Source organism: Stereum hirsutum (assembly GCF_000264905.1).
Source record: "Stereum hirsutum FP-91666 SS1 unplaced genomic scaffold STEHIscaffold_26, whole genome shotgun sequence".
NCBI classification, from domain to species: domain Eukaryota; kingdom Fungi; phylum Basidiomycota; class Agaricomycetes; order Russulales; family Stereaceae; genus Stereum; species Stereum hirsutum.
In genome coordinates, this window is record NW_006763156.1 from 177074 (window position 1) to 199821 (window position 22748).

At 48.7% G+C, this 22748-nt stretch overlaps 4 protein-coding genes across 4 annotated transcripts; all 4 read left to right on the top strand.

Moving 5' to 3' along the window:
• Positions 1 to 652: 652 nt before the first annotated feature.
• On the top strand, positions 653 to 4108 carry STEHIDRAFT_163671 (uncharacterized protein; the record flags this gene model as incomplete). Its single annotated transcript, XM_007311378.1, has 13 exons — positions 653 to 769; positions 835 to 1026; positions 1101 to 1211; positions 1260 to 1337; positions 1413 to 1609; positions 2118 to 2239; positions 2292 to 2363; positions 2419 to 2465; positions 2564 to 2633; positions 2690 to 2725; positions 2790 to 2814; positions 2888 to 3487; positions 3553 to 4108. The coding sequence occupies 13 exons, from the start codon at positions 653 to 655 to the stop codon at positions 4106 to 4108; spliced, it is 2223 nt and encodes a 740-aa protein (XP_007311440.1).
• Positions 4109 to 6963: 2855 nt separating this feature from the next.
• STEHIDRAFT_163672 (uncharacterized protein) lies at positions 6964 to 9499 on the top strand (the record flags this gene model as incomplete). The annotated part of the gene is made up of 7 exons (XM_007311379.1): positions 6964 to 7004; positions 7069 to 7089; positions 7144 to 7167; positions 7233 to 7683; positions 7769 to 8139; positions 8225 to 9078; positions 9165 to 9499. 7 exons carry the CDS (start codon positions 6964 to 6966, stop codon positions 9497 to 9499), a joined length of 2097 nt encoding a protein of 698 aa, XP_007311441.1.
• A 2132-nt stretch (positions 9500 to 11631) lies between these two features.
• STEHIDRAFT_69488 (uncharacterized protein) lies at positions 11632 to 14695 on the top strand (the record flags this gene model as incomplete). The annotated part of the gene is made up of 3 exons (XM_007311337.1): positions 11632 to 12018; positions 12149 to 13849; positions 13904 to 14695. Coding segments are annotated over 3 exons (2880 nt in total), but the record flags the coding sequence as incomplete, so codon positions are not given.
• Positions 14696 to 18193: 3498 nt separating this feature from the next.
• STEHIDRAFT_163674 (kinase-like protein) lies at positions 18194 to 21372 on the top strand (the record flags this gene model as incomplete). Its single annotated transcript, XM_007311380.1, has 10 exons — positions 18194 to 18331; positions 18416 to 18553; positions 18614 to 18683; positions 19976 to 20011; positions 20069 to 20203; positions 20262 to 20416; positions 20482 to 20707; positions 20774 to 20985; positions 21037 to 21219; positions 21301 to 21372. The coding sequence occupies 10 exons, from the start codon at positions 18194 to 18196 to the stop codon at positions 21370 to 21372; spliced, it is 1365 nt and encodes a 454-aa protein (XP_007311442.1).
• Between the last annotated feature and the right edge of the window lie 1376 nt (positions 21373 to 22748).

Sequence of the window (22748 nt, forward strand, 5' to 3'; positions counted from 1 at the left end):
TTGTTTGCTCTTCATATAAGCTGAAGCATGCGCCTTACGTCGTTTACACAACATCAGCTGCGGTCAATCTACAGGGGAGCCACGTCCTTTCCTGAGACTACAGTCTGGCTGTCGTTAGCGTTCCCCATCGGTGTTGCGCTACCTAGGAAAAAATGATCCACGAGCTCCATTGGAGGGCTCAGCTAACGGAAGATCACAAGAAACTTCCAAGGACTTGTACCGCATTTGTCTGGCTGGATATCTTCTCGTCTTTACCCACCCTACGCACACATCGATTACGTCTCTCCTATGTATGCAGGACATTCTCGCGCTTGGTATCTTCTACGACCGACACTTTCTCCGTATTTCGAAGAAGTCTCGCTCTTTGTGGCTTTGACATCCGACTTGACGTCAATATTTCGATCGTGTACCCCAGACTGCTCCCTGCACATCTTGATCTGCATCTGCTTTCTCTGTGGACAGTCGCATGGATCAACACACACTTCCGCTCTCCCAAGGATCGCCCGAACGTGAACAAACTTGTACGGACTTCCCTTGTTTTATTATTTTTGGACACGTCTAGCCAGTCCGCCGCTGTGCCACGAGGCCTGTGATCTCTTAGCTCTGCATGGTGAGTCATTCGAGCTCTTTATCCTTTGACACTTTCGTGACAATGTCGAACTTGTTAGACCATCATAGGGAAGATCAAACTACTGCGTATCTGGCCATGCAGCTTCTGGATGTTCAGAATTTCAGCGAACTGCCCACCTTTCACGGTATTCGGATTTGTGTAATATATATGTGTGTGTGTGAGTATATAACTTTACGCCCTAATCACCTGTCCATTCGTCATAGCTGGATGTCGTCAAGCACGTACACTCTCGGAATCTTATCCACGGCGACATCAAGCCACACAACTTCATCTTCTCTCCTTTGGACGATCGTCACTCATATTTGATCGACTATGGGTTCACTACCTGGCGCTCCGATCCATGTGCAAATCTCCCATTGAAGAAGTCTACTGTATCTATACCCATCTCCATCAAGGTAAGCAAGGGTCTTACTCGTACCGCTCCTACAATGCATGCGCACCACTCACCGGATCAATGATAGGCCCGTAGCGTGCAAACGACATGGATTCATTGGCGTACACTGTCATCGATGTCAAACCTGTCGTCGAGGTCGTCAAGCTGTTCGCAGATGCGGCCGGTGAGGCAGCCTCACTGTCACAGGTGTGTGCCCTCTATATCTTTGTGTGTACATACACGCTGATCGACAAGGTGCCCGGCTGCCTATGGTGCGTCAAGTCTGGTACAGTCGCAAAGCCGGTGTTCGCTGCGATCAATGGCTTGACTGCGGTACGTCCCTATCTCTATCATCTACCATCCTCCCCTGAGATGGACTATATTTCATGTTGCAAACATGATTTTCAGGCAGCCAAAGGCGTCGAGAACAGTTATGATACGATCATTGATCTATTCCAAAGCCTTCAAGCCATGCTCGAGCGCTGTACCATATATCTAAAGCACGAAATAACCCCTCTTGTAAAAGATAACATGGTCGAAACTCTTTCGCACCTGCTTGTTATATTGGGGCTTGCGACGAAACTGATCAAGGAAGGGGAGGACAAGTGAGTTTATTACCGATATATACAAGGTTCATCATAGTGTCCTAACGAGTAATACTGTACTTTTTCGCGCACAAGTTCGCGCCACCGCCCCTCGGCCGTTGCCGAGATGACATAATCCGTTCGTGTCCCGGTTCGCAAGCAGATCGGGACAAGGGACGATGTTCGTGAACATGGACGCTTTTTCAGGGATACGACCTTTCGTGACCGCTTAACAGCCACTTATTCTCTGCATTTGGGTGGGGGAGCTCACCCAGTAGCAAAATCTGGCCAAATTGTGTCTTGGGGGCCTTCCTGAGGCCAATTTAGGACCCTAAAATATATTCTCAAATATTCGTCAAGTTTTCGTCAAATTTTGGTATGTCCCATTTACAAGTTCAGTGCACGTCAATGGGGTGGGACTGTCCCGTGGCACAAGTTCGTTCGCGGCACCCATGGGACACGGGACACGAACTTGTGCGCGAAAAAGTACAGTAGTTCGTTTTTTCAAGTCTCTTGTGGGGAGAAACAGTGACCTTCAAGAGGCCCTCGTTAAGCTCGATCGCTTAACAGCTAGAGAGGACCGATTGGTATCTGCAACGACCCTGTCGGTGACGAACGACATCCTTTGTCGGCTCACTGACTACATCAAAGGTCGGCATCGCTGGAGATACGGCATCTACAGTATAACTGATCCAATATCCAGAGGACTCTGATCAGATCGTGAAGGAGATGCTTGTCTACATCGCCACCACTGTGGAGAGGTTGGGACGTATCGGTCAGTTCGCGCCTGTTTTATATTAGTTTTAATTCCGTTCTCATCTGAATATCAGATGTGTCATCACAATTGCGTGCTGTCTTGGAGGAGATCCGGACCTCCGTCTGTAACGTGGCTCAGGCTACGCCTTTTGAGGGTATGCTGGACCGTGAAATTTCTGTGTTCACTGTTAACGTGGTTCTCTGACAGATGATCAATAGCGCGCGATACTTGCATCATGGTTGTCCGCTCCGGAAGTAGCCAGGAATCATAATGCTGCCCGAGAGAAGCGTATGCGCGGCACGGGTGCATGGTTTACAGAGTCCTCACTTTTAGGACTTGGAAAGACGAACAAGGATCGTTCCTATGGTTATCTGGTGGACGTGAGTCATAATTAAAGTGCATTCGTAGCATTAGCATTCACTAACAAGACATTAAACTTCTTAGCGGGATACGGGAAAAGTATTCTCAGGTGCGTGCAGCGTGCATCTCATCTGGCTCGAACTTCTGACTCGTTGAGTGTCTATTCTCTGCATACTATCTAGTTCTACCGTCATCGACGACCTTCGCTATCGCATCACAGCTGCGCCTCGTGGTACCGCAGCTCTCGCATACCATTACTTCAATTTTCGTGATCCCGCGAAACAGACTTGCGAGAGCCTGCTGCTTTCGGTCCTCAGGCAACTTCTCTGTCAATGCCTCGTCATCCCTACACCTCTTCTTAATCTTCATGGGAAGTGCCAGCGTGAAAGAGGTTTCTCCATCGACGACTTGACACACACACTTGCCGAGATGCTCAAAATATTTGAGCTCAAGTTCATAGTCGTGGATGCACTAGACGAATGTGCTGGAGACGATCAGTTAGATATGATCACAGACCTACTTGGTGCCCTTAATAATCAGTTCGGTGGTGATGACCTACATATCTTTTTAACTGGACGCCCCGAGTCGAACATTCGGCAGTGTCTTGACCAACTTGTTCCCACAAAATTTCGCGTGAAATTGGGATCGGAGCAGGGACTCAGTGACGACATCGGATGCTACGTCAGATCTGTAATCCGCAACAGTAACTCCATCTTCAAACGGTGGAGTTCTGTTCAGCTAGACGAGATCGAAAATGCCTTGGTCTATGGCGCAAACGGCATGTGCGTTTGTTATTTCATATGTTTGTCGTGAATACTATTGATGCTAGTCATTCCTCATTTTCAAGGTTTCGTTGGGTCCACTGCCAGCTCGATGAACTTCGTAAATGTGTCTCTCCGCGAGCCCTTCGCCGTACTCTGTGCGCCCTGCCCAAAACCCTTGACGAGACTTACGAACGGATTTTCATGCATATTTATGACTTACCCAATCGCGAGGAGGCTAATCATAACTTGCTTTGGCTGGCCTTTTCCTTCAGACCCTTGAGTGTCGCGGAGGTCGCAGAGACCGTGGTATTCTCCTTCGAAAATGAAGAACCGGCACGCTTTGTCGTGGACGATCGTGTCGAGGACTTCACGGCCAATGACGTGCTGAGCATCTGTTCTACGCTGGTGACCTTGACTCATGATTGGAAACTGGGCACAACACTTGAATTAGCGCGCTCCTCAGTCAAAGAATATCTTGTAGAGACACGTATTCGAGAGCGTGCTGTACCATCCTACTTCTATCTCAACGAAACGCTCTCACATGCTACCATTGCTCATGCCTGTCTGGTCTACCTCTTGGAAATACCAAACTGCGATGATTTGAAGAGGTTCCCATTGACAGAGTTCATCACATGTTAATGAGCCTTCTCAAGCCTTAGCCGCTTGCTATTTCCTGCATGACCTCACGATCTCCGTAAAGGCTGGTCTGGGGAAATTCTTTGGTAAGGTCCATAAGGCTAGGCACGTAGGTGTATCTTGTCCCTCCACTGGGGGGTACGCCTTGTGTGAATTTCACCTTGATTTTTCACCCGAATACACATGGGATTTTCACCCAATCCTATGGTGACGGATATCGGCTTCACCTCAAATTTGGGTGAATTTTTTGGGTGAAATTCACCCAGTTCGTTTTCGTTTTCACCCGAAGATTTCAGTCGAAGTTCGGGTGAAAATCCACATATCTTCAGTTGGCTCTGGGAGGTCCGATAGCTGGTTCACGCTTCCCAGCTTAGGCCCTGCTGATATGTTGTGACGCTGTTTCGAATCCTGAGAGAGCCGGGAACACGAGAAAAAGATGATTTACTAATGATTATGTAGGTAATGTACACAAATACATCAAACATAACATACTCCTACATACTACTGAAACACCTTATCTGTGCCCTATCTCAGCAACTTCACCCTTCTCTGTTAAAGTTGAACAGCAGGATATAACCATTGAGTGGTCCGAGGAAGAGAGAGGGAGTGGCGGAAAGGCTATGGAGAGTTGACAACTGTCAAGAATCTGTGAGTGCACGAAGTCAAGTCAGTATACAACCAACGGAGCAGACATCATAAGCACGATCACCAAGGAAGGAATGGGATTGGCGAGCAGGGCACCTCGACAGTTTGTGAAGTTAACAAAGAATGGAGTGAAAGGACGACTGCACCTTTCTGATAGCCATCAAATGCACGTCTCCAAAAATCTCCCACAGAAAATTGCCCAACATTACTGAAGAGTGGTTCGGATCGCGTTCCTTGACAGCAGGCAAGCGGATGTCAAGACTCGACAGCTGAGATCAAGCAGAGACCGGCAAAGCAAGCTATAGACTCATGAAGCGTGAGCGGCAGCCAGAGATCTAGGTAGATTCCAGCTAAAAGCGAAGTAAGTCGCGTCCGCTGTTGACGAAGACCCAGAAGTGGTGGTGGTGGTGGTAGAGAGAGAGCAAAGAGATCTGCGAGTCAACTCGTTGAGGCAAGACGCGACTATGACGTCATCTTCCCCACAGGCTACGCCACTCTGCTCTACTTTGTGGCCACCGTCCTTCGCAGTACTTCGTCTCGATTCACCGCACGCTGCACGGTTTCGACGTTGACAAGTCAGCCACACAACAGATCTTGCTCTACCGTATTTCTATATGAATTTATTTTGAATTTTAAGAGGCTTGTTGCTCCCCTGCAAAGTTTGGGTGAATTTCAACGAAGTCATCCGCAGGCCTAGCGGCGGTCACCGAAAATTGGGTGAAACATGAAATTCACCTTAAATTTGGCTGAATTTCACCCTATCCGTCTTCCACAGTGCACGACGGAGGAACCACTATTTAGAGCCCGCTAAAGTGGAATCTAAACCTTGGTCAAAATATCATATATGGATGTCAATTTAGCGCTCTCTAAAGAGAAACTTTAGCGAGCTCTATAGTGAATTCCATTGATTATTCTCTGAATTGCCTTTAGAGGATGCTAAAGAGGTTCGGGGTTGCCACATAAGGCAAGCCCGAGGTGCTCGACACCCTTTAGCGTCCTCCAAAGTCAATCTTTAGCGTTTGTACGGCATTTCTACAGAAAATGCATAGACCCGCCTTTAGAGGTCCCCAAAGTTCCTCTTTAGTACTTCCCAAAGGGGAGTCCACATATAATATATAGAAATTACTTTAGAAACACCTTTAGAGCAAGCTAAATAGTGGTTCCCCGGCCGTGGTGCTCGTTGTCTTCGTTCCACATTCCAAAGCGATAAGGGACGGTGGGGCGAGTAGTCGTGGAGCTGGGAAGCATGGCCAGGTGAGTGACACACGTACATGATATCAGATGATACCCCCTCACAAATTTGGAGCACTGCGTGCTTTCAATGTGTATGTCGTGTGTTGTGCATAGACCGCTTTACATCCGGGCCCGCACTCCGCGTTTGGTCCTTGCATCCCGCATTTGGTTCTCGTGTGCCTAAGTCACGCTGTGTTGTGCCATTGCGAGTCGCTCGGAATGTATATATCGTTCTTCGCTTCAGAAGATGTTCGTCGAACATCAATAGTACAAAGTTCTTAAATGAGCAGCAGTTCGCACCGCGATGACGTGAGTTACCTCGTCGTGTTGGAGCCTAATTCGCCGGCTCGGATGATATTCCAAACTGCTCGTTTGGGTGGTACTTATCTATACGAGTCCCAAACTTGCCTCACACCCCGGAGCTCTCACCACAGTAAATTTTGAATTTGCACCTAGGACTGGTATCGAGGGGCGTGTCGTCGATTGAGGGCTCAATTTATATTTATGAGTCTTATTCTACTATCACCCCGCGAATTCACTGTTTTACTTATCAATGAAGGTTTCACTCTCGGGAATAAAATGTTTTTCTAGGTCAACTCCTACTGTACGCAATTGTTTACTATACATCAGGCGCCTGACATTGTGAAATGTTTCATTGGGGTGCAAGCTCAAAGCGTCATGGAAGCGCGTTATACCGCGTCATACAAGACTTCTTAGGGCTACTTTGTGTTGCTCCGCTGGGCCATCTGTCAACCCCATGCCATTTTTACATTTCATTTGGCCAACACGCACTAGCCATGAAGTAAGTCCCATAGATCGTCGTTTCTTACTGAGTCTCATGGTAACAAAAGCTGCTCATTCATATAAGGCTGTGGTGTTTTTTTACACTGCGAAGCAACCTTCTCCGCCGCGTAGCGTACCATTCCGTGTGAGAGTCATTCTTCTACTCGTTATCTATGTCATTCTGTCAACCTACACATATGGCCGAGACCGTCCGTAAGATTTTGAACTGTTTTTCCGGGTGCGCTTGTATAATCAAGCTTGCTACTACTGTACGCACAGCTGATCTTGTCTCAAAGTCGTAGCGATCCTTTAGATAATGCAAGGTGGGCATTGAATTCACCGGTAATTAGATTACCTTTCCTAAGCTGGAGTGCTAGGGAATCGAAGGAGGTAGTTCCTACGTGAGTGCTAAATCCCGAATGCATCTGGTATGGACTGGACTGACCACAATTATCTATTTCTGCAGACGCAGTCGGCCATCACGCATATATGCTCTCGTCATCGGTATCAACCATTATATACATGCATCGCCACCCAGTTTATGCAACCTCCGTGGTGCAGTCAGGGACGCCGACAGTATGGAAACATATCTAAAGAAATATATGTCTGTCCCAGAATCGAGGATTCGCAATCTTCGCAACTGGCAGGCGACTCGCTCGGCCATAATCGGAAACATACGTTATCTTTCCACATGCAAGGCTATCCGCAGAGGCGACCCGATTCTAATCTTCTTCGCCGGGCACGGTGCCGTTGCATCATCTCCCCCAGGATGGACCAGCGAGAACGGCAAGGTCCAGATGCTCCTTCCCTGCGACTTTATCCCTCGCACGACGGATTCATTGACTGGCCAAGGGATCCCAGACATCACAATTTCCAGGCTTCTAGACGAGCTTTCCGAGGCGAAGGGAGACAATATTGTAAGCATACGCTTATACCTTCTCGAGGCCTTTCACTACTGTGCTCAACCTTCTGCGCTGCGATACTTTTTTTGGGGGGACATAGACCGTCATCTTTGACTGCTGCCACTCCGCTTCGGCTACACGAGGGTTCCAGGATCCCTCGATTGGAATACGGGGCATCGACTTGACCAACATTGAAAGGGAACAATATATCGTACTTCCTGCACTGGACAAAGACATCCTGAACGCTGCAAAGGACGGCTCCCGTGCCGAGGCTAAAGCTATTGGATTCGAGAATTCCGGGACGACGTCATATGTCCTTCTGGCAGCCTGCAAAGCAGAGCAAAAATCCCACGAGTCCGCCACCTGCGGTGGATTTTTCACGGACGCATTACTTCGAGTTCTGAGAGCAAATAGTCCCGAGAAGATCACTTATATCGACCTTATAGAAGGTCTCCCGCATATTCCATACGGGTACGCGTGACTTTTCCGCCCGCTCATATACTCTAGTGCTTGCTACCCATGAGCCTTTTTCTGAGTTCTATCTCTGTATTCATAGGCAAAGTCCGCAATGCATTGGGGAGCACTCGGACCGAGTGCTTTTCAACGCAAAGGCACCCTCTCCTCGACGTATTCTGTATCGTGTAAGCAAGACCGCTCAAGGAACATATCAGCTGAGCGCAGGAGAGGCTTCCGGAATAACCATTGGAGCCAAGTTCAATCTCTACGCGACTAGAGAAATAGACTCTCCGCCTCTCGCAGTCCTCATCGTCGCATCTACCACGGCTTTCACTGCAAAGCTTGAACCCGAATCAATCTCCTCAAGCCCAGAGTTCTCTATACAGGCATATGCGCTACAGATATTGATAGGAGAGCCTCCAGATCTACGAATATCCATTGAGGGTGCCATCAGAGGCAATGCTAGCCTTAACGGAGTATATGACAGGGTTATTGAGGAGATGGACAAGTCACGAGCTATGGGAAAGAGGGGGATCCTTCCTGTCAAGATCGACGAGTCTCCGGACATCTCACTCGCAGTGGAAGGAGAAAGAGTCGTGTTCAGAATTTCTGATGCAGCTTGTGTCGCTCACTCAATCACTCGCATGTACGGAACTGTCCCTTGCGACTCCGACGCCGTATTCCCCATCATTGCTAGCGCCGCGGATTTCTTCTCCCGTCTTCGTCGAACCTCGAAGACTACGGTGCTCAGGAACCACGTCGAGTTCGTGTGCACAGAAGTGGTTTCAGGAGCAGGATCAGAGCTCAACTCTGTTGGCTCCGACCTGATTATAGACGGTACTTTGAACATCCTTGTCGATGACCAAAAGGGATACGGATACGAGATCAGGAACAAAGGTGATATACCGCTATATGCTGCGGTATTTTTCTTCGACGTCAGCGATCTAAGTATCGGTGAGCAGCTACTCGTATCTGACAATTATAGACTTACCTCTGACGGGCTTCTTATGTGTTAATCGCCTGTTGCGACAATGTGCTAGCCGAGTACTACATTCCAAACAAGGCAAAAGACAATGAAAATGTGGAGTTCTCTATCCCACCAAACAGCGTGCTTCCTATTGGCTACGGGTCAAGCAGCAGGCGGCCTCGCGAATATTTTTTGCGAGAGGGTCAAAACATCGACATCGGCTTCATCAAGGTTTTCCTCTCTACAGACTATGTCGACCTTTCCAATATCTCTCAGCCATCGCCATTCACCGAACTCCGTGCTGAGAGGCCTAAAGCATTCGTTCCTGTGCCCCAGTGGGATTCAATTCTTGTGACGGTTGTTCAACGCAAGGGCCGTTCATCCTCACTCGCAGTGACCACGGTGTAATGGCACGGAGTCGGCAGGCGTAAGGTGAAGATGGAGACAGAGGCCTCAGGCAGATGCGGATGCGAAGGACAGTGCTGTAACAAACTGGCGGTTTGTTTTGTTTTTACAACAACACGTACACGCCAAACATATGTGTATTTTTCACCCTTGACCTCACGGTTGACCTTACAGTCATTTGCATCGAAAAGTGCTAAGATAATTTGCGAGTACTGCCCAATTACTGTCACTGTAGTCGGCGCGTACCGCGTCAGCATTGCGGAGTTTGACATTCAGGTACTTCGCTCGATATACTCGAGCGAACAGTCCCAAAGCGATTGCAGTGCATGCTCCCTTGGGTAGACCTACGTTGAGCGCCAACGAGGGCGTGTGTCCACAGATGATGTATTTCCTCCACGGAGATCTTCCTTCTGAGGTTAATATACTTAGGGTATTCGTTATTCTTCTAGGTAGCAGACGCTAGTTCTCGCTTCCACAAGAAACAACAACTGTAGGGATCATGTGCAGTGCCACGCAATATCGAGACTCTGAATGCTGTGTTGCATCCTCATTGTCAATGCGTGATGCTAGGAGTAATGAATATGCTCTAGTTCTATCTGTTACCTAGATATCTGTGGGGCGTAGAATATACATGCTCCGCCCATCACGGTGTATGACGCGAAATTATGTCTCTTTAGAGAATTCGCTGGAGCACACGTCCGATTTCTGGAATGTGATGACTATATACTGTGATATTTTTCGCACACGCATAAAGATACGTGACCGATGGCATCTACCTCGTGTCTGTACCACTACCTCCACGCCTCATATTGTTCTTCATCTCCTTGCCTCGTTCCCGCTTAGAGATGTTTTCCCAAAATAGCATGTCCTTATTCTGTTCCGGGTAAATATAAGCGCTAGCAAACATCGAGTTCAAGATAGTTATATCCACAAGGCCATTGACTCATCGTACGCTCTAAAACTCCAAGAGTTATTTTAATGTCTTATGGTAGAATTGAGCAATATATTCGACAGAACCAGGAACGTGGAAGACCAAGAATAACGCTGATCAATGGACCTCGTGCTGGACGAGTGATATTCGCTATGAAGAGGCGATTGCACGCTAATGCATGTATACAAAAATATGGCTTCCACATGAATGTATCATGGTGAGCACAAGGCGAGGGGTTCGTGATTGGTCTTTGCGCTATTCGTGTACTTTGTTATCGTAACATATTTTTCAACTCCAGCGGTAAGAGTTGAAATGATCCTCTAGCCTGGCAACATGTATTACAGTTTCACCTGATAATGACTAGAGTCGTTAGAGCGATCCTATGTCTTCAAGTGTCATTGTCCGTACTTCATCAATCGCAGGACCGCTACTGTACTATCCTTATTTCACCGATCACCGATCAAGAATTCGTAGCAGTCCACAAAAACGCGGCCTTCGGGAAGGTGTACTGTTTGCACGGGTACAGTTTAATTACACACATGTCAAGTGCTTGCACAGTCCGGACCAGGGCCACGATCATATGGTTATAAGAACCCTTTAGTCGACAGCAACAAGGTCCGTTCTTACTCCATAACTCATCCGCATTCGCCAACATCAAGAAAGACAAGTCAACGTCGTACGGAAGTGCGTGCAATTATATTTCATAACTACGCGTGTATGCAACTGACAGCCCACTTCAAGCTCAAGCCTGGAAAATATGTATGACGAACTTGAAGTAAACCGTGTCCTTGGTTCTGAGGTACTTTGTAGATTGCTTTGGCTGCTGAACGGTTTTCAGCTGACAATTTTATGGTGTTAGCGGGCTCTTGACTTCTGCGACAATGTCGTACACTCCTCTCGGAGTTTCCTGCGCGAAGTCTACCCACAAGGGCATCCACAGCGTCACAGCGGCCTTCTTGGCCTTGTTAACGCACTGCAAAGGCGCTTCCGCGCTGCGGGACAAGCACCTGATATAATCGAAGCCGTAAAAGTGGCAAAGGAGGCTTGCTTAAGCACTGCAGATTCAAATAATTTGGATCATCGTCTTACATGCCTCAGTATCCTTGGAACTTGCGTTCTGAGCAAGTTCGAGGCTCTCGGTGTAGTCGCCGACGTCGATGAGGCTATCTCCATTCAACAACGGCTTGTTAATCTAACTCCCGATGGTCATGATAGCAAACCTAGTACATTCAATAACCTTGGCCTGTCATTCATTCGTCGATTCGAACGTCTGGGAAACATCGTTGACATTGAGAAGGCCATCTGTGCCCAGCAAAAGGCTATTGCGCTCACAGACGACGGTAATAGGGAAAAACCTCGTATGCTCGCAGACCTCGGAGCATCATTTATGCGTCGATTTCGGCGGCTGGGAAACCTCGTCGACATTGACGAAGCCATTCTGATCGAAAAGCAGGCTGTTGCACTGATTCCTGATGCTCATAAAGACAGGCATAGTATGCTTGAAAACATCGGACTATCATTCGCTTGCAGATTCGAGAGGTTGGAAGATCTCAGCGATATACGGGAGGCAATTCATTTTCAACAGCAGGCAGTTGCACTCATGGATGATGGGCATCCCAGCAAAGCAGGTATGCTGAACAACATCGGGGCTGTTCCTCACCCGTAGATATAAGCGTTTAGGAAATCTTGGCGACATCGACGAGGCTATTCTTGTTCAGCAGCGGGCAGTCGAACTTACACCTGACAGTCATACAGACAAACCTTCCAAGCTTGGTAACCTCGGTATTTCGTTGAGTTGTCGTTTTGACCGTTTGGGTAATATTGAAGACATTGACAAGGCCATCAATGCTCAAGAGCAGGCTGTTGCGCTTACTCCCGACGGTCATGCCGACAAGCCTAGTTGGCTTAGTAGCCTTGGAGGGTCACTCACTAATCGATTTCAGCGCTTGGGAAACCTCGTCGACATCGACAAAGCCATTTCTACTCATCGGCAGGCTGTTTTACTGACACCTTACGGCCATGCAGACAAGCCCGGTAGAATCATGAATCTTGGGCATTCACTTACCTGTCGATTTGAGCGTCTGGGGGAACTCGTCGACATTGACAAGGCAATTCATGCGCATCGACTGGCTGTTGCACGCACCCCAGATGATCATGCTGGCAAGCCAAGCATACTCAGTGCTCTTGGGCAGTCATACAATTGTCGATTCCTGCGTCTGGGTCACCTGGTGGACATTGACGAGGCCCTTTCAATTCAGCGTCGGGCTGCTTCCCTGACGCCCGATGGACACGCAAACATGCCAAATATGCTGAACAATATCGCGGTGTCACTCACTGGGAGGTACAAGCGTTTGGGGAATGTCGTTGACCTCGATGAGGCCATTTCTACTCAGAAACAAGCGGTCACAATGATCCCCCATGGTCATGCATACAAACCCGCTTGGCTGAATAATCTCGCAGGCTTGTTCGCCTGTCGCTTTGAGTGCTTAGGATTTGCCACCGACATTAACGATGCGACTTCAACCTATCGGCAAAGCGCACACTTATCCGTGGGTCCTCCACAACAATTGTTCAATGCGGCTCTCAATTGGAGCCGAACCTTTTATAAGGCACACAATGAACACTCACTAGAGGCAAATGCATCCATTATTGAATTGATACCACGTATCGTCTGGCTCGGAACGGGTGTCTCCCAGCGTTATCAAAACATCTCTCCAATAGGAAATGTGGTCATTGAGGCAGTGGCGGCCGCTATAGAACTGAACAAACCTGATACTGCATTGGAATGGATTGAACAGGGGAGGTCTATTGTATGGGGGCAGATTTTGCGCTTGCGTAGCCCTTTGAACGATGTGAAATTGTCATCGAGACCAGAGTTAGCCACGGAGTTGGAGCAAGTCTCTCAACAACTAGAGCGAGCAGGCACCGAAGAATTTCTCACCATAGAAGCAGTCAACTCGGAGACTGAAGTTTCACCAGAAGACGAAGCGCAGAAACATCGCAGGTTGGCTGAACGATACGACCAACTGCTTGAAGAGATTCGTTGTATCCCTGGATTCGAGCACTTTATGAAACCTAAGCAACTGTCCTACCTTCGTGATGCCTCCGAGCGAGGCCCAGTCGCCATCATTAACGTCCATAATACGCGGTGTGATGCACTCGTTGTCAGAGACCCCAGTTCCCATGTCTTACACATTTCTCTTCTAGATCTTTCGCTCGACGACACACATAAATTGAGACAGCAATTCGTCAGCTGTCTAGCACAGGCGAAGGTTCGTGTCCGTGAAAATCTCGAAGATAGCGAAGGACGTGCAGATCGGCCGCATGATCCACACGGTCTCCCAAGAGTTCGAATGGAGTACATCCTAGGAGAACTATGGGTCAAGGTGGTGCATCCCGTACTTGACGCTTTGTGTTTCAAGGTATGTCAAATTTCTACGCAAAGAAGTCATTTTGTCTGATAGCTTTTTCAGGAGTCATCATCGGACTCAACAGCACTTCCCCATATAACCTGGTGTGCCACAGGGCCACTCGCATTTCTCCCTCTTCATGCCGCAGGACACTACAACAGACCGGACGGGCCACGAGCTTTTCAATATGTCGTATCTTCCTACACTCCGACTATCGCTGCGCTCGTGGAAGCCTTGAAAAGGCCTGAACAATTGAACCCCAGCATCCTAGCAGTATCGCAGCCCAACTCCCCTGGGTACTCTGATCTTCCGGGCACCCGCCAGGAGGTACAAGCAATCGAAAGCTGCGCCGATGGACTGAGCTTGAATTGGCTTGACGGAGCTAGTGCTACAGTTGATGCCGTCCTCGAAGCAATGGCACAAAGCAGCTGGTGCCACCTCGCCTGTCACGGGGTTCAAGACCCCACTGAACCAACGAAGAGCTCTTTCGTTTTGCATAACGGCCGTCTCGATCTGCATACAATGATGTCAAAGTCCTTCAAATCTGCGGAAATAGCGTATCTGTCCGCCTGCCAGACGGCCAAAGGAGACGAAGAACGGCCGGAAGAAGCGATACATCTGGCGGCGGGCATGCTCTTGGCTGGATACAGAACAGTCTTTGCCACGATGTGGTCCATTGGAGATAGAGATGCACCTATTGTTGCGAGGGAGGTATACTCGCACATGCTCAAGAGCTCCCAAATGGGGAGAAGACGGCAGGCGGCATATGCGCTGCATCACGCGGTGGGAGTTCTTCGAGACAAGGTTGGCGAGGACGCGTTTGTGCGGTGGATGCCTTTCATCCACTTTGGTGCTTGAGGGAGAGGATTCCCAGATATAGTTTGGGGTATTCCAGGATATGAAAGGAGAAAGAACTTTACGGTGTCACGATGCTCCCGTTGTTTGTGTTGTTATAGAGTACTGTACTTTCCAGACGAAAGGTTCGTACCCTGTCAACCGCCAGAGGACAGCATTTGCTTGGGAGAATCCTCACTAGGATCACAGGGGGGATGTCCGTCGACGACAGCATCGACCTACCAAGTTAGGCACAAGCAGTTCGCGAAGTATCGCGTACGGACTATTTTAGAAAACATGTTTGAACACACGAATACGCACAGTTCATGTGTGTAACGTGCCTCGAAAATTTGAGTATCCGAACCCGGGCCACCGAGGAACCACCGGGAGCTTCGTAAAGGGCTGGCACAAGAGCATCGTACTAGGATCCCTGTTTATAGAGGGCGAGGTCATCCACCGATCCGGACAAAATTTGGAGGTTTGGTGGTGGAAGGTCCTCCGCAGGACGGACAAATTTTGGCACTTTTGGGGGTAGGTTCCTTCCTTCCTTCCTTCATTCCTTCCGCCAGTCCGGACAAAAACCCGGCACAGGCGGGCGCCCAGAGGTGTGGCATCAGCTCCAGCTTGAGTGGCGACGCCCTGTTCGGTCACTGTGTGCGCTTCTCTGGGGTCACTGACGGTCCAAAAGGCAGGTTTCCCTTCTAAAAGGCAAAATAAGCCTCGCAATGCGCTCAAAGAGCGAGTCTGGAGCAGGCTAATTATTATTATTATCTTCTTTTTCTTTTTTTTTTTGGAGGCCGTACCCGAAATCCTGACAAAAATGGCCCCCGCAGGGAGGTCGTCTGCGAAATATAAGTAGAGTCGACACACGGACGATCCTCTGGGTTTTTCCTTGTGCCCAACTCATCATGGCCTCTCAACCAGAGTCATCAATCACATTTCCACCACACCGACGTGATGATACAGCTGATGAGCATGATACGCTGGCTCAGATGCGTATAGACACCTACGAGACCTATCAAAAAATTTGAACAAATGTGGGCGTCAAAGGTGAATACTAAATACATCCAGTGGCCATTTGTTCACGGTATCTTCTTAGGCTAACTCATAAGTCGCGGAAGAATTTTGCGGGCCTGAATGACTCGATTATTGATCTCACAGCGGTCAATGAGTGCGAAAGGAACCGCGAAATCGAAACAACGACGGCTCACTTATCCTCACTGACAAATTTATGCCTTGCACTAAAGACGGTAAGATCTCTTCCCCGGAGTATGGATATGGGTATCTGATCTCAACATACTACCCAGAGGATTTTCTGGTTACGAAACGACTACAGAGAACATGGGCCATCTGACCATCCGTTGAGTATGTCCACAGAATACTCGCGTCATTTCTGGTCACTAACAGGACATCGTTCGTAGACAACGCAGTCACTGTGCTTAGTGAAGCTCATGCTATCTGTAAGAGTTGTGTATATTATCAAACCACAGACCCAGACGACCCGATTCACTTGCACCGCTGAAGAATGGGTCGTCTCTGTAGACCCAGCCACTGGGCATACAGATGAGTGTGTAGCAATGATGCGTGCAAAAAAAAATATAAACACGTAGTCTTACTTGTCGAAATATGTATACGGTGGTCAAATCATCTCTGAATCCGTGACACTGATGTATTAATATCGCTGCCTACGCTGTTGAGAATGGTAAGCGTTCTTTTCATTGCTTACTCAATTTTTGGTGCGGTGTCAGGTACAGCTTATTGATTGACAACGGCAGAGAGTATCTAGGTGGAGGCAAAGGCGGTATAGAGGCGAGGTAGTGAGTATGCAGCCCCAAGAGCATGCCGTAGACCTTTTATCCGCCATTCATCGTGCTTGGGCAGACTGAACTTTGGATAAGAATCGTAATAGGAAAGATGTATTCATCAGCGTACTTAGTTCGAACAGAAAGCAGAGCTGGACAAATGTATGCGAATCAAACGCTGTCCCACATGCATCAACAGTCCAATTCAAGTCCAGTCTATCACCCACCGTCATAAGAGAGACGAGATGGTATGTCGAGGGCAGTCCTTGCGGGTATAGTATTTCTTAGTGGTGGCCGAAGAAGATCATGGCTTGGCAGAGAAAAGACAGGATTGGAGTACAAGAGTTCGTGTGAGTCAAAGACGAAAGAAGCATCAGATCAGGTTTTAGAGGGAGCTCAAAGAAAGGTCGGACGAAAGGTTAGAGCTAGCGGCAGGTAGAGAACAAGGACAAGGAGGTGCAGAGCGAGGATGGGAGCGGGAAAAAAGGAGGCGATCGCCGGAAGCGCTAATCTTATCAGCGCGGAGTGGCTCGATTATTGGCAAACTGTAAGATAAGGAATAGCGCCACTAGACCGAGAAAAACGACGAACGAGACTTACTCTCGCGAGCATTCGCTAACCTAAAGCACCCAGTAGGAAGGTCGTGAGAATCCATACGCACAAGCATTCCCTTTGAGCGAAGATACCAGAGTATCGTCATATAAACGTCCGCGGTCCGAGCTGACAGGTATACGGACTAAATAAATGGGACAAAGTGCACTGTTATCTCTGCCTGTGGAGTGATGGTCAGAAGTGAACGCATACTCGAGGGACTTGTTTCGCACGAGGCAGACGATCAAGTAGAGCCGCTGGAGAGGGTAACTAACGATCGTGGTGGGGAGCCAGAGCGATAGAAAAGAACCCAGCTGACAATAACCATCCGCATGCAGACGAGCGTAAATGTGGAGAGTGTCTAAGTATGCATCAATCCCCTGTGGTCTTTCCTGGTGGCAACTGAATAAGAGCACGACTTGGACAAGGAAAGATAGGGTCTGAGTGCTAGAATTCTGGCGAGGGATGAAAGGCAAGAGAAGCGACTGGGATAGAGCAGCTTCTGCAGTCGATACAGAGAGAGCTCGAAAGAAAATGTGGCACTTCGGCACGTCCTACTTATAGCGAATGGCGAGAACAAGAAAGAAAATGAGAATTATCCTCGAAGACGATAGGAAGACCGACACGACGGGGAAACCACTATTTAGAGCCCGCTAAAGTGGAATCTAAACGTTGGCCAAAATATTATATATGGATGCCAATTTAGCGCTGTCTAAAGCAAAGCTTTAGCGAGCTCTGTGGTGAGTTCCATTGATTATTCTCTGAATTACCTTTAGAGGGTGCTAAAGAGATTCGGGGTTGCCACATAAGGCAAGCCCGAGGTGCTCGACAGCCTTTGGCGTCCTCCAAAGTCAATGTTTAGCGTTTGTACGGCATTTCTAAAGAAAATGCATAGAGTCGCCTTTGGAGGTCTCCAAAGTTTCTCTTTAGTACTTCCCAAAGCGGAGCCCATATATAATATATAGAAGTTACTTTAGAATCACCTTTAGAGCACTCTAAATAGTGGTTCCCTGGCCGTGCGAGATGAACCCTACGGCTATATTTGAAGTCCGTAGCTTAGACGCCCCACGTGCAGATATAGATACCCCGCATGGGGTCAGGCCTCCACACCTCTTCCTCACAAGTGATCATGAGCGTCCCCTCTGATACAACCCCATCAAACGATGCTTCGGATTCGCAGGAAACTGCGAAAGTCGAGCAGTTCATTTGGGGCCGAGTCACTCTCATCCAGCAAGCACTTGACAGAGTCGATGCGATCGCTGCACAGGTCCGTCAGGCTCAACGACATTTCGTTTCTGCATGAGTGGCCATGGGCGTTGATCTCATCTTCTTGCCGATATCTTACCCCCAGAAAGAGCCAGACCGTGTCATTACTGCAAGCAAGGAGCTAGAGGACGTAGTCGATGAGGCACGAAGGATGCATCCGTTCGTGTCGATGCCGAAGCGTGAGTACAGCAGAGCGGATGAGGCTTTGATGGACCTACAATACGTACGTCACCATATCTGTTTGCACACAGTGGGACGAAGAAATCATCTGATTATTCGTCAGCGTGCGCAACTCCTCTTAATAGGACCGACTTCACCTTCAGCGTTCAATGACGCCGAGCGGACCCAGATGAGTACGTACGCCCCGCCACAAGTTCACTGTGCTGCTTGAATGGTCGTATGTGACGCGGATACGTTTCATTTTATCAGCGAAGTCCGTATGTGCATTGATTGAGTTCGTAGGGGAGAGTTTGAAAGACGTGAGCTGGGAGCCGAACTTGTGGTTACTGGCTTTCGCCGGCTGAAGCACCCACCGAGAAAGAGACCGGAGAGGAGGACAGGGCGGCGGAGGTTACGTTAGTTTCCGGACACACAACAACAGGAAACAGGACGGGATAATTTATACAATAGCATTGGGTTAGGTCCTGCGGAACATGGATATAAAACTGGCTCTTCGTCAGGGCTCTAGAGTGCAATGAACATGTAGCTCATTGAAGAACGAATTCGAACGCAAACGATGCAGAACTAGATAGGGCACTCCTCTTGTTGCTTTATGCTCTGAATAGCCTCGGCACGAGGTAGTAAACTGAGAGGAGCCGGGGTACGTAGGCGTTAATCAGATACGTGACGCCGGACCGTGATCATGGTGAGGGCTCTAGAGACAGCGAGAAACTCAGCAGAAAGGTGGAAAACAGCCTGAGACATCCAGATGCAGACGAGTAGATGGTAAGGAGACTCAGTGGATAGGTTGGAGTCAGTCCTGTGTGGTCTTGCATAGAGGTGACCGATGAAGATCATAAGGGACAAGGTCATGATGCTAGAACTCCGGCGACAAGTCAAAGGCAGGGTAAGGGACTACGGCTCTAATTAGCTCTTAATAGACTCTAAGGACGAAACAGACGCAGACTTGGAGCTAGTAGCACGCAAGGAACAAGGTGCAGACAGAGCGAGAATGAGAGCGGGAAAAAGACGCGATTGACGTGGGCGCTAAACTCTAATCTTATCAGAGCGGGGTGGCTCGCGTGGCCCAGCTCCGTCGACCTCGTGGCTCGATCCCCACGTCCTGCTCCCGTCCGCGTCCGCCACACCAACTTGAACGGCTCCTCCCTCTTGTTTCAGCTGCTCGCCCGTTGTGATCTACCTCTGCTGCTGATCACAGCTACTGCCCTCAAATACATCAAGGTATCTCTACTGCTTAATATCAGTTATAAACGTCCGAGCTAGGAGTGATGACACGATCCGGACCGCGGCTGTCAGGCTAACTCCGCGTGTAAGTATATAAGTAGTGTAATCGATCTGTATACAGCGACGACTTGAATGCCAACCTTCGACCCTCTTTGGACCATAGTTTTTCCTCACAGGAATCGTCTTCTATACCAACGTGCTCAGATGAAATCTCACCCCGGTTTTGCGGAATTCACTGTAGAGGAGCGGGGCGCGGTCCTCGGGAGCGGCGCGTCCGGTAGGAACAACCTGAAATTTTTACTGCAAATACTCGATGTTAATATTGAGATTCTAGGAAGGGTGTGGAGAGCTACCATGAAGAGAGCTGGTGAAAGTGACAAGGTAGTGGCCTTGAAGACTTCCCACACTTGTAAAAAAGTAGCCAATCCGCCGCTGCGCCATGAGGCTTGTGCTCTCTTAGCTCTCCAGGGTGAGTCATCCGAGTCATGTTACCTTTAACGATAACATAACGACGTCAATTTTGGTAGGCCACTCTAGCATACCAGAGGTCTATGCATGGGGAAGATCGAATCAGTTTGAGTATCTTGCTATGCAGCTTCTGGGGACGCAGAATCTGGAAGAACGCGCCTCGAATGGCCCGGCTTTCACGGTTGAAGATCTAGCGACACTTACCTGCACTATGGTACGCTTTGGCTACTGATAGATTATATGTACAACTGTGAGCTCTGATTGGCTTTTAATTCATAGTTGGATGCAGTGGAGCATGTACACTCACGTCATCTGATCCACGGCGACATCAAACCACAAAACTTCGTCTTCTCCCTCCCTCCCGACTCTCGCCTGTACTTGATTGACTATGGTTTGACAACCTGGCATTCCGATCCCGAAACGCATGTTCCGCTCGAGAAGTCCCGTACATCCAACACCATCGGAACGATAGTGTACTGCAGCATTAATGCGCATCTTCATCAAGGTAAGCAAGGATCATAGTCTTGCTACTATGAAAACAATCGTGTATCACTGACGGCATGAATGATAGCCCCGTCGCGTGCAGACGACATGGAATCATTAGCATACACCGTCATATCACTTCTTCGAGGCTCACTTCCATGGCAGAAACAGTCGCGCAAAGGAGTATTCCCCAATAAGCAGCTCTGGTCCGGAAACGACCTTGGCTTCGGGTACCCCCAGGTTTTCGGCGACTTCGTCGACTATACACGGGCATTGGGATTCGAATCCGAGCCGGATTACGTTCGTTGGAAGGGAAACTTCCAGAGTTTGCTGACTTCTTGTCACGCCAAGGTAGTGGTCGGCACGTCGCACAAGGACGCACCCGACCCTAAACCGTCACTCCAAGTACTCCCTGAGCCAGAGTCGATCTCGGAGTTTACGACGCCTCGTGAGGACGATTACTGGCCCATCGGAACCGCTATGTACCCCAGAGTACCCACGAGGCGGGATCTGATTGGCGACGAGAAAGCAACTGTTCGTAGACAATTGGCGAGGATTGATAAGTTACATATACCGCCCAAACTTTGTTCGCCACCTCACTTTATATTGACTCAGGAGCAGGAAGATCAGGAAGAGAAAGAATTTGGCTGGGAATATCTAGATGAGATAGACAAATTCTGGTTATAGTGGATGGGTAACATTGTATTTTCATACTTGCACAAACACCGGATGTGATTCTTGACAATGTCCATTGATGAACGCCGCTCAACGCGCTATGCCATCCTCTGGTATGAGCCAGTGACTTCGTTCTGAGCCCGGAGTAGTTCGCTATATTCATTGCTGATAGAGATCCTAGATTAGATATAGTCGATCAGTCAACGCCTTGAGGATTCCACATGTTCACAAATATATAATTCACGAAGCCATTATTTCTGTAGGCTCATCCATTTGTCCCTCACTCCCCGCGGTCGACTCCCTGCGAGTTCGACTGCTGTCAGATTATGACGAGAGCAGTTTCATGTTCGCGGTTTGAGGAATGTTCGGACGGTAGTCCATCGACGATGCGAGAGGACGAGGCTGTGCGTGTCGAAGATGATGAAACCGCTCGACGTGAGGTTGGAGCACTAGCGAAGCAGTAGGCAGGGTAGAAAAAGCTACGAATAGAATTCTAAGAAGAGGAGGGCGTGGAAGAGGCGCTCGATACGTACAACTTTACTCTCAAGGGCGGGCTGTCAATGGTCAGAGGAAACGTCGATGAAACACCCACGAGTCGGAGAGAGATAGACTGAGGACGAAGAGTGCATGGTTGGTGTGAGAGAGATAAGGATCTGAGAGAGGGGCGTACTAGTGGGATCCGTCCATGGTTCAATCCATCCTGAAATCCTGTGCACATTTTGCTACTCTCCGATGTCGTGCATGTTTCGTTGCGTACGCGTTCAGGCCTCCTTCGACGAGGCTGTAATCCAGATATGTTCGTCAGAAAGGAGACAATATGTCGTACAGTAAAGTCTTCCAGTCCGGTTAACGCAGAGTTAGCACAGCGGAACGATTGGACATTGGTCCTTCTCGGGAGGGGGACTCGGAGGTTTTGCTATCTGAACGTGATCGGAAGCGTGGAGTTGTGGACAGCCAAGAAAGAGCATATAATGTATATTCAATAACAATCGGTGGGGGCGAGTTAGAAAGAAGAGAAGCAACGGGTAAATCTATAGAGACAACTCGAGAAAGGCATCAGACCAAAGGAAGAAGGAAGGAAGGAAGGTTTATTCAGGATACAAAGTGGGCCCTTAAGGACCAATATCCCTCTTAGAGCGACCAGCAATTAGGGAACAAGAACGAGGTGCAGAAAAAAACGAGAAGAGGGGGCGGGGATCAGTATGGGCGCTAAATCTAATCTTATCAACCCCAGCTCCGTCAACCTCGTGGCACGATCTTCACGCCCTACTCCCTTCCGCCACACCAACTTGAACACGTCTTGCTTCTTGTTTCAGCTGCTCGCCTATCTCTACTACTCCTATTGGCGAATACTATATACTACAACAAGTTCAGTGTTGCTTATTCTC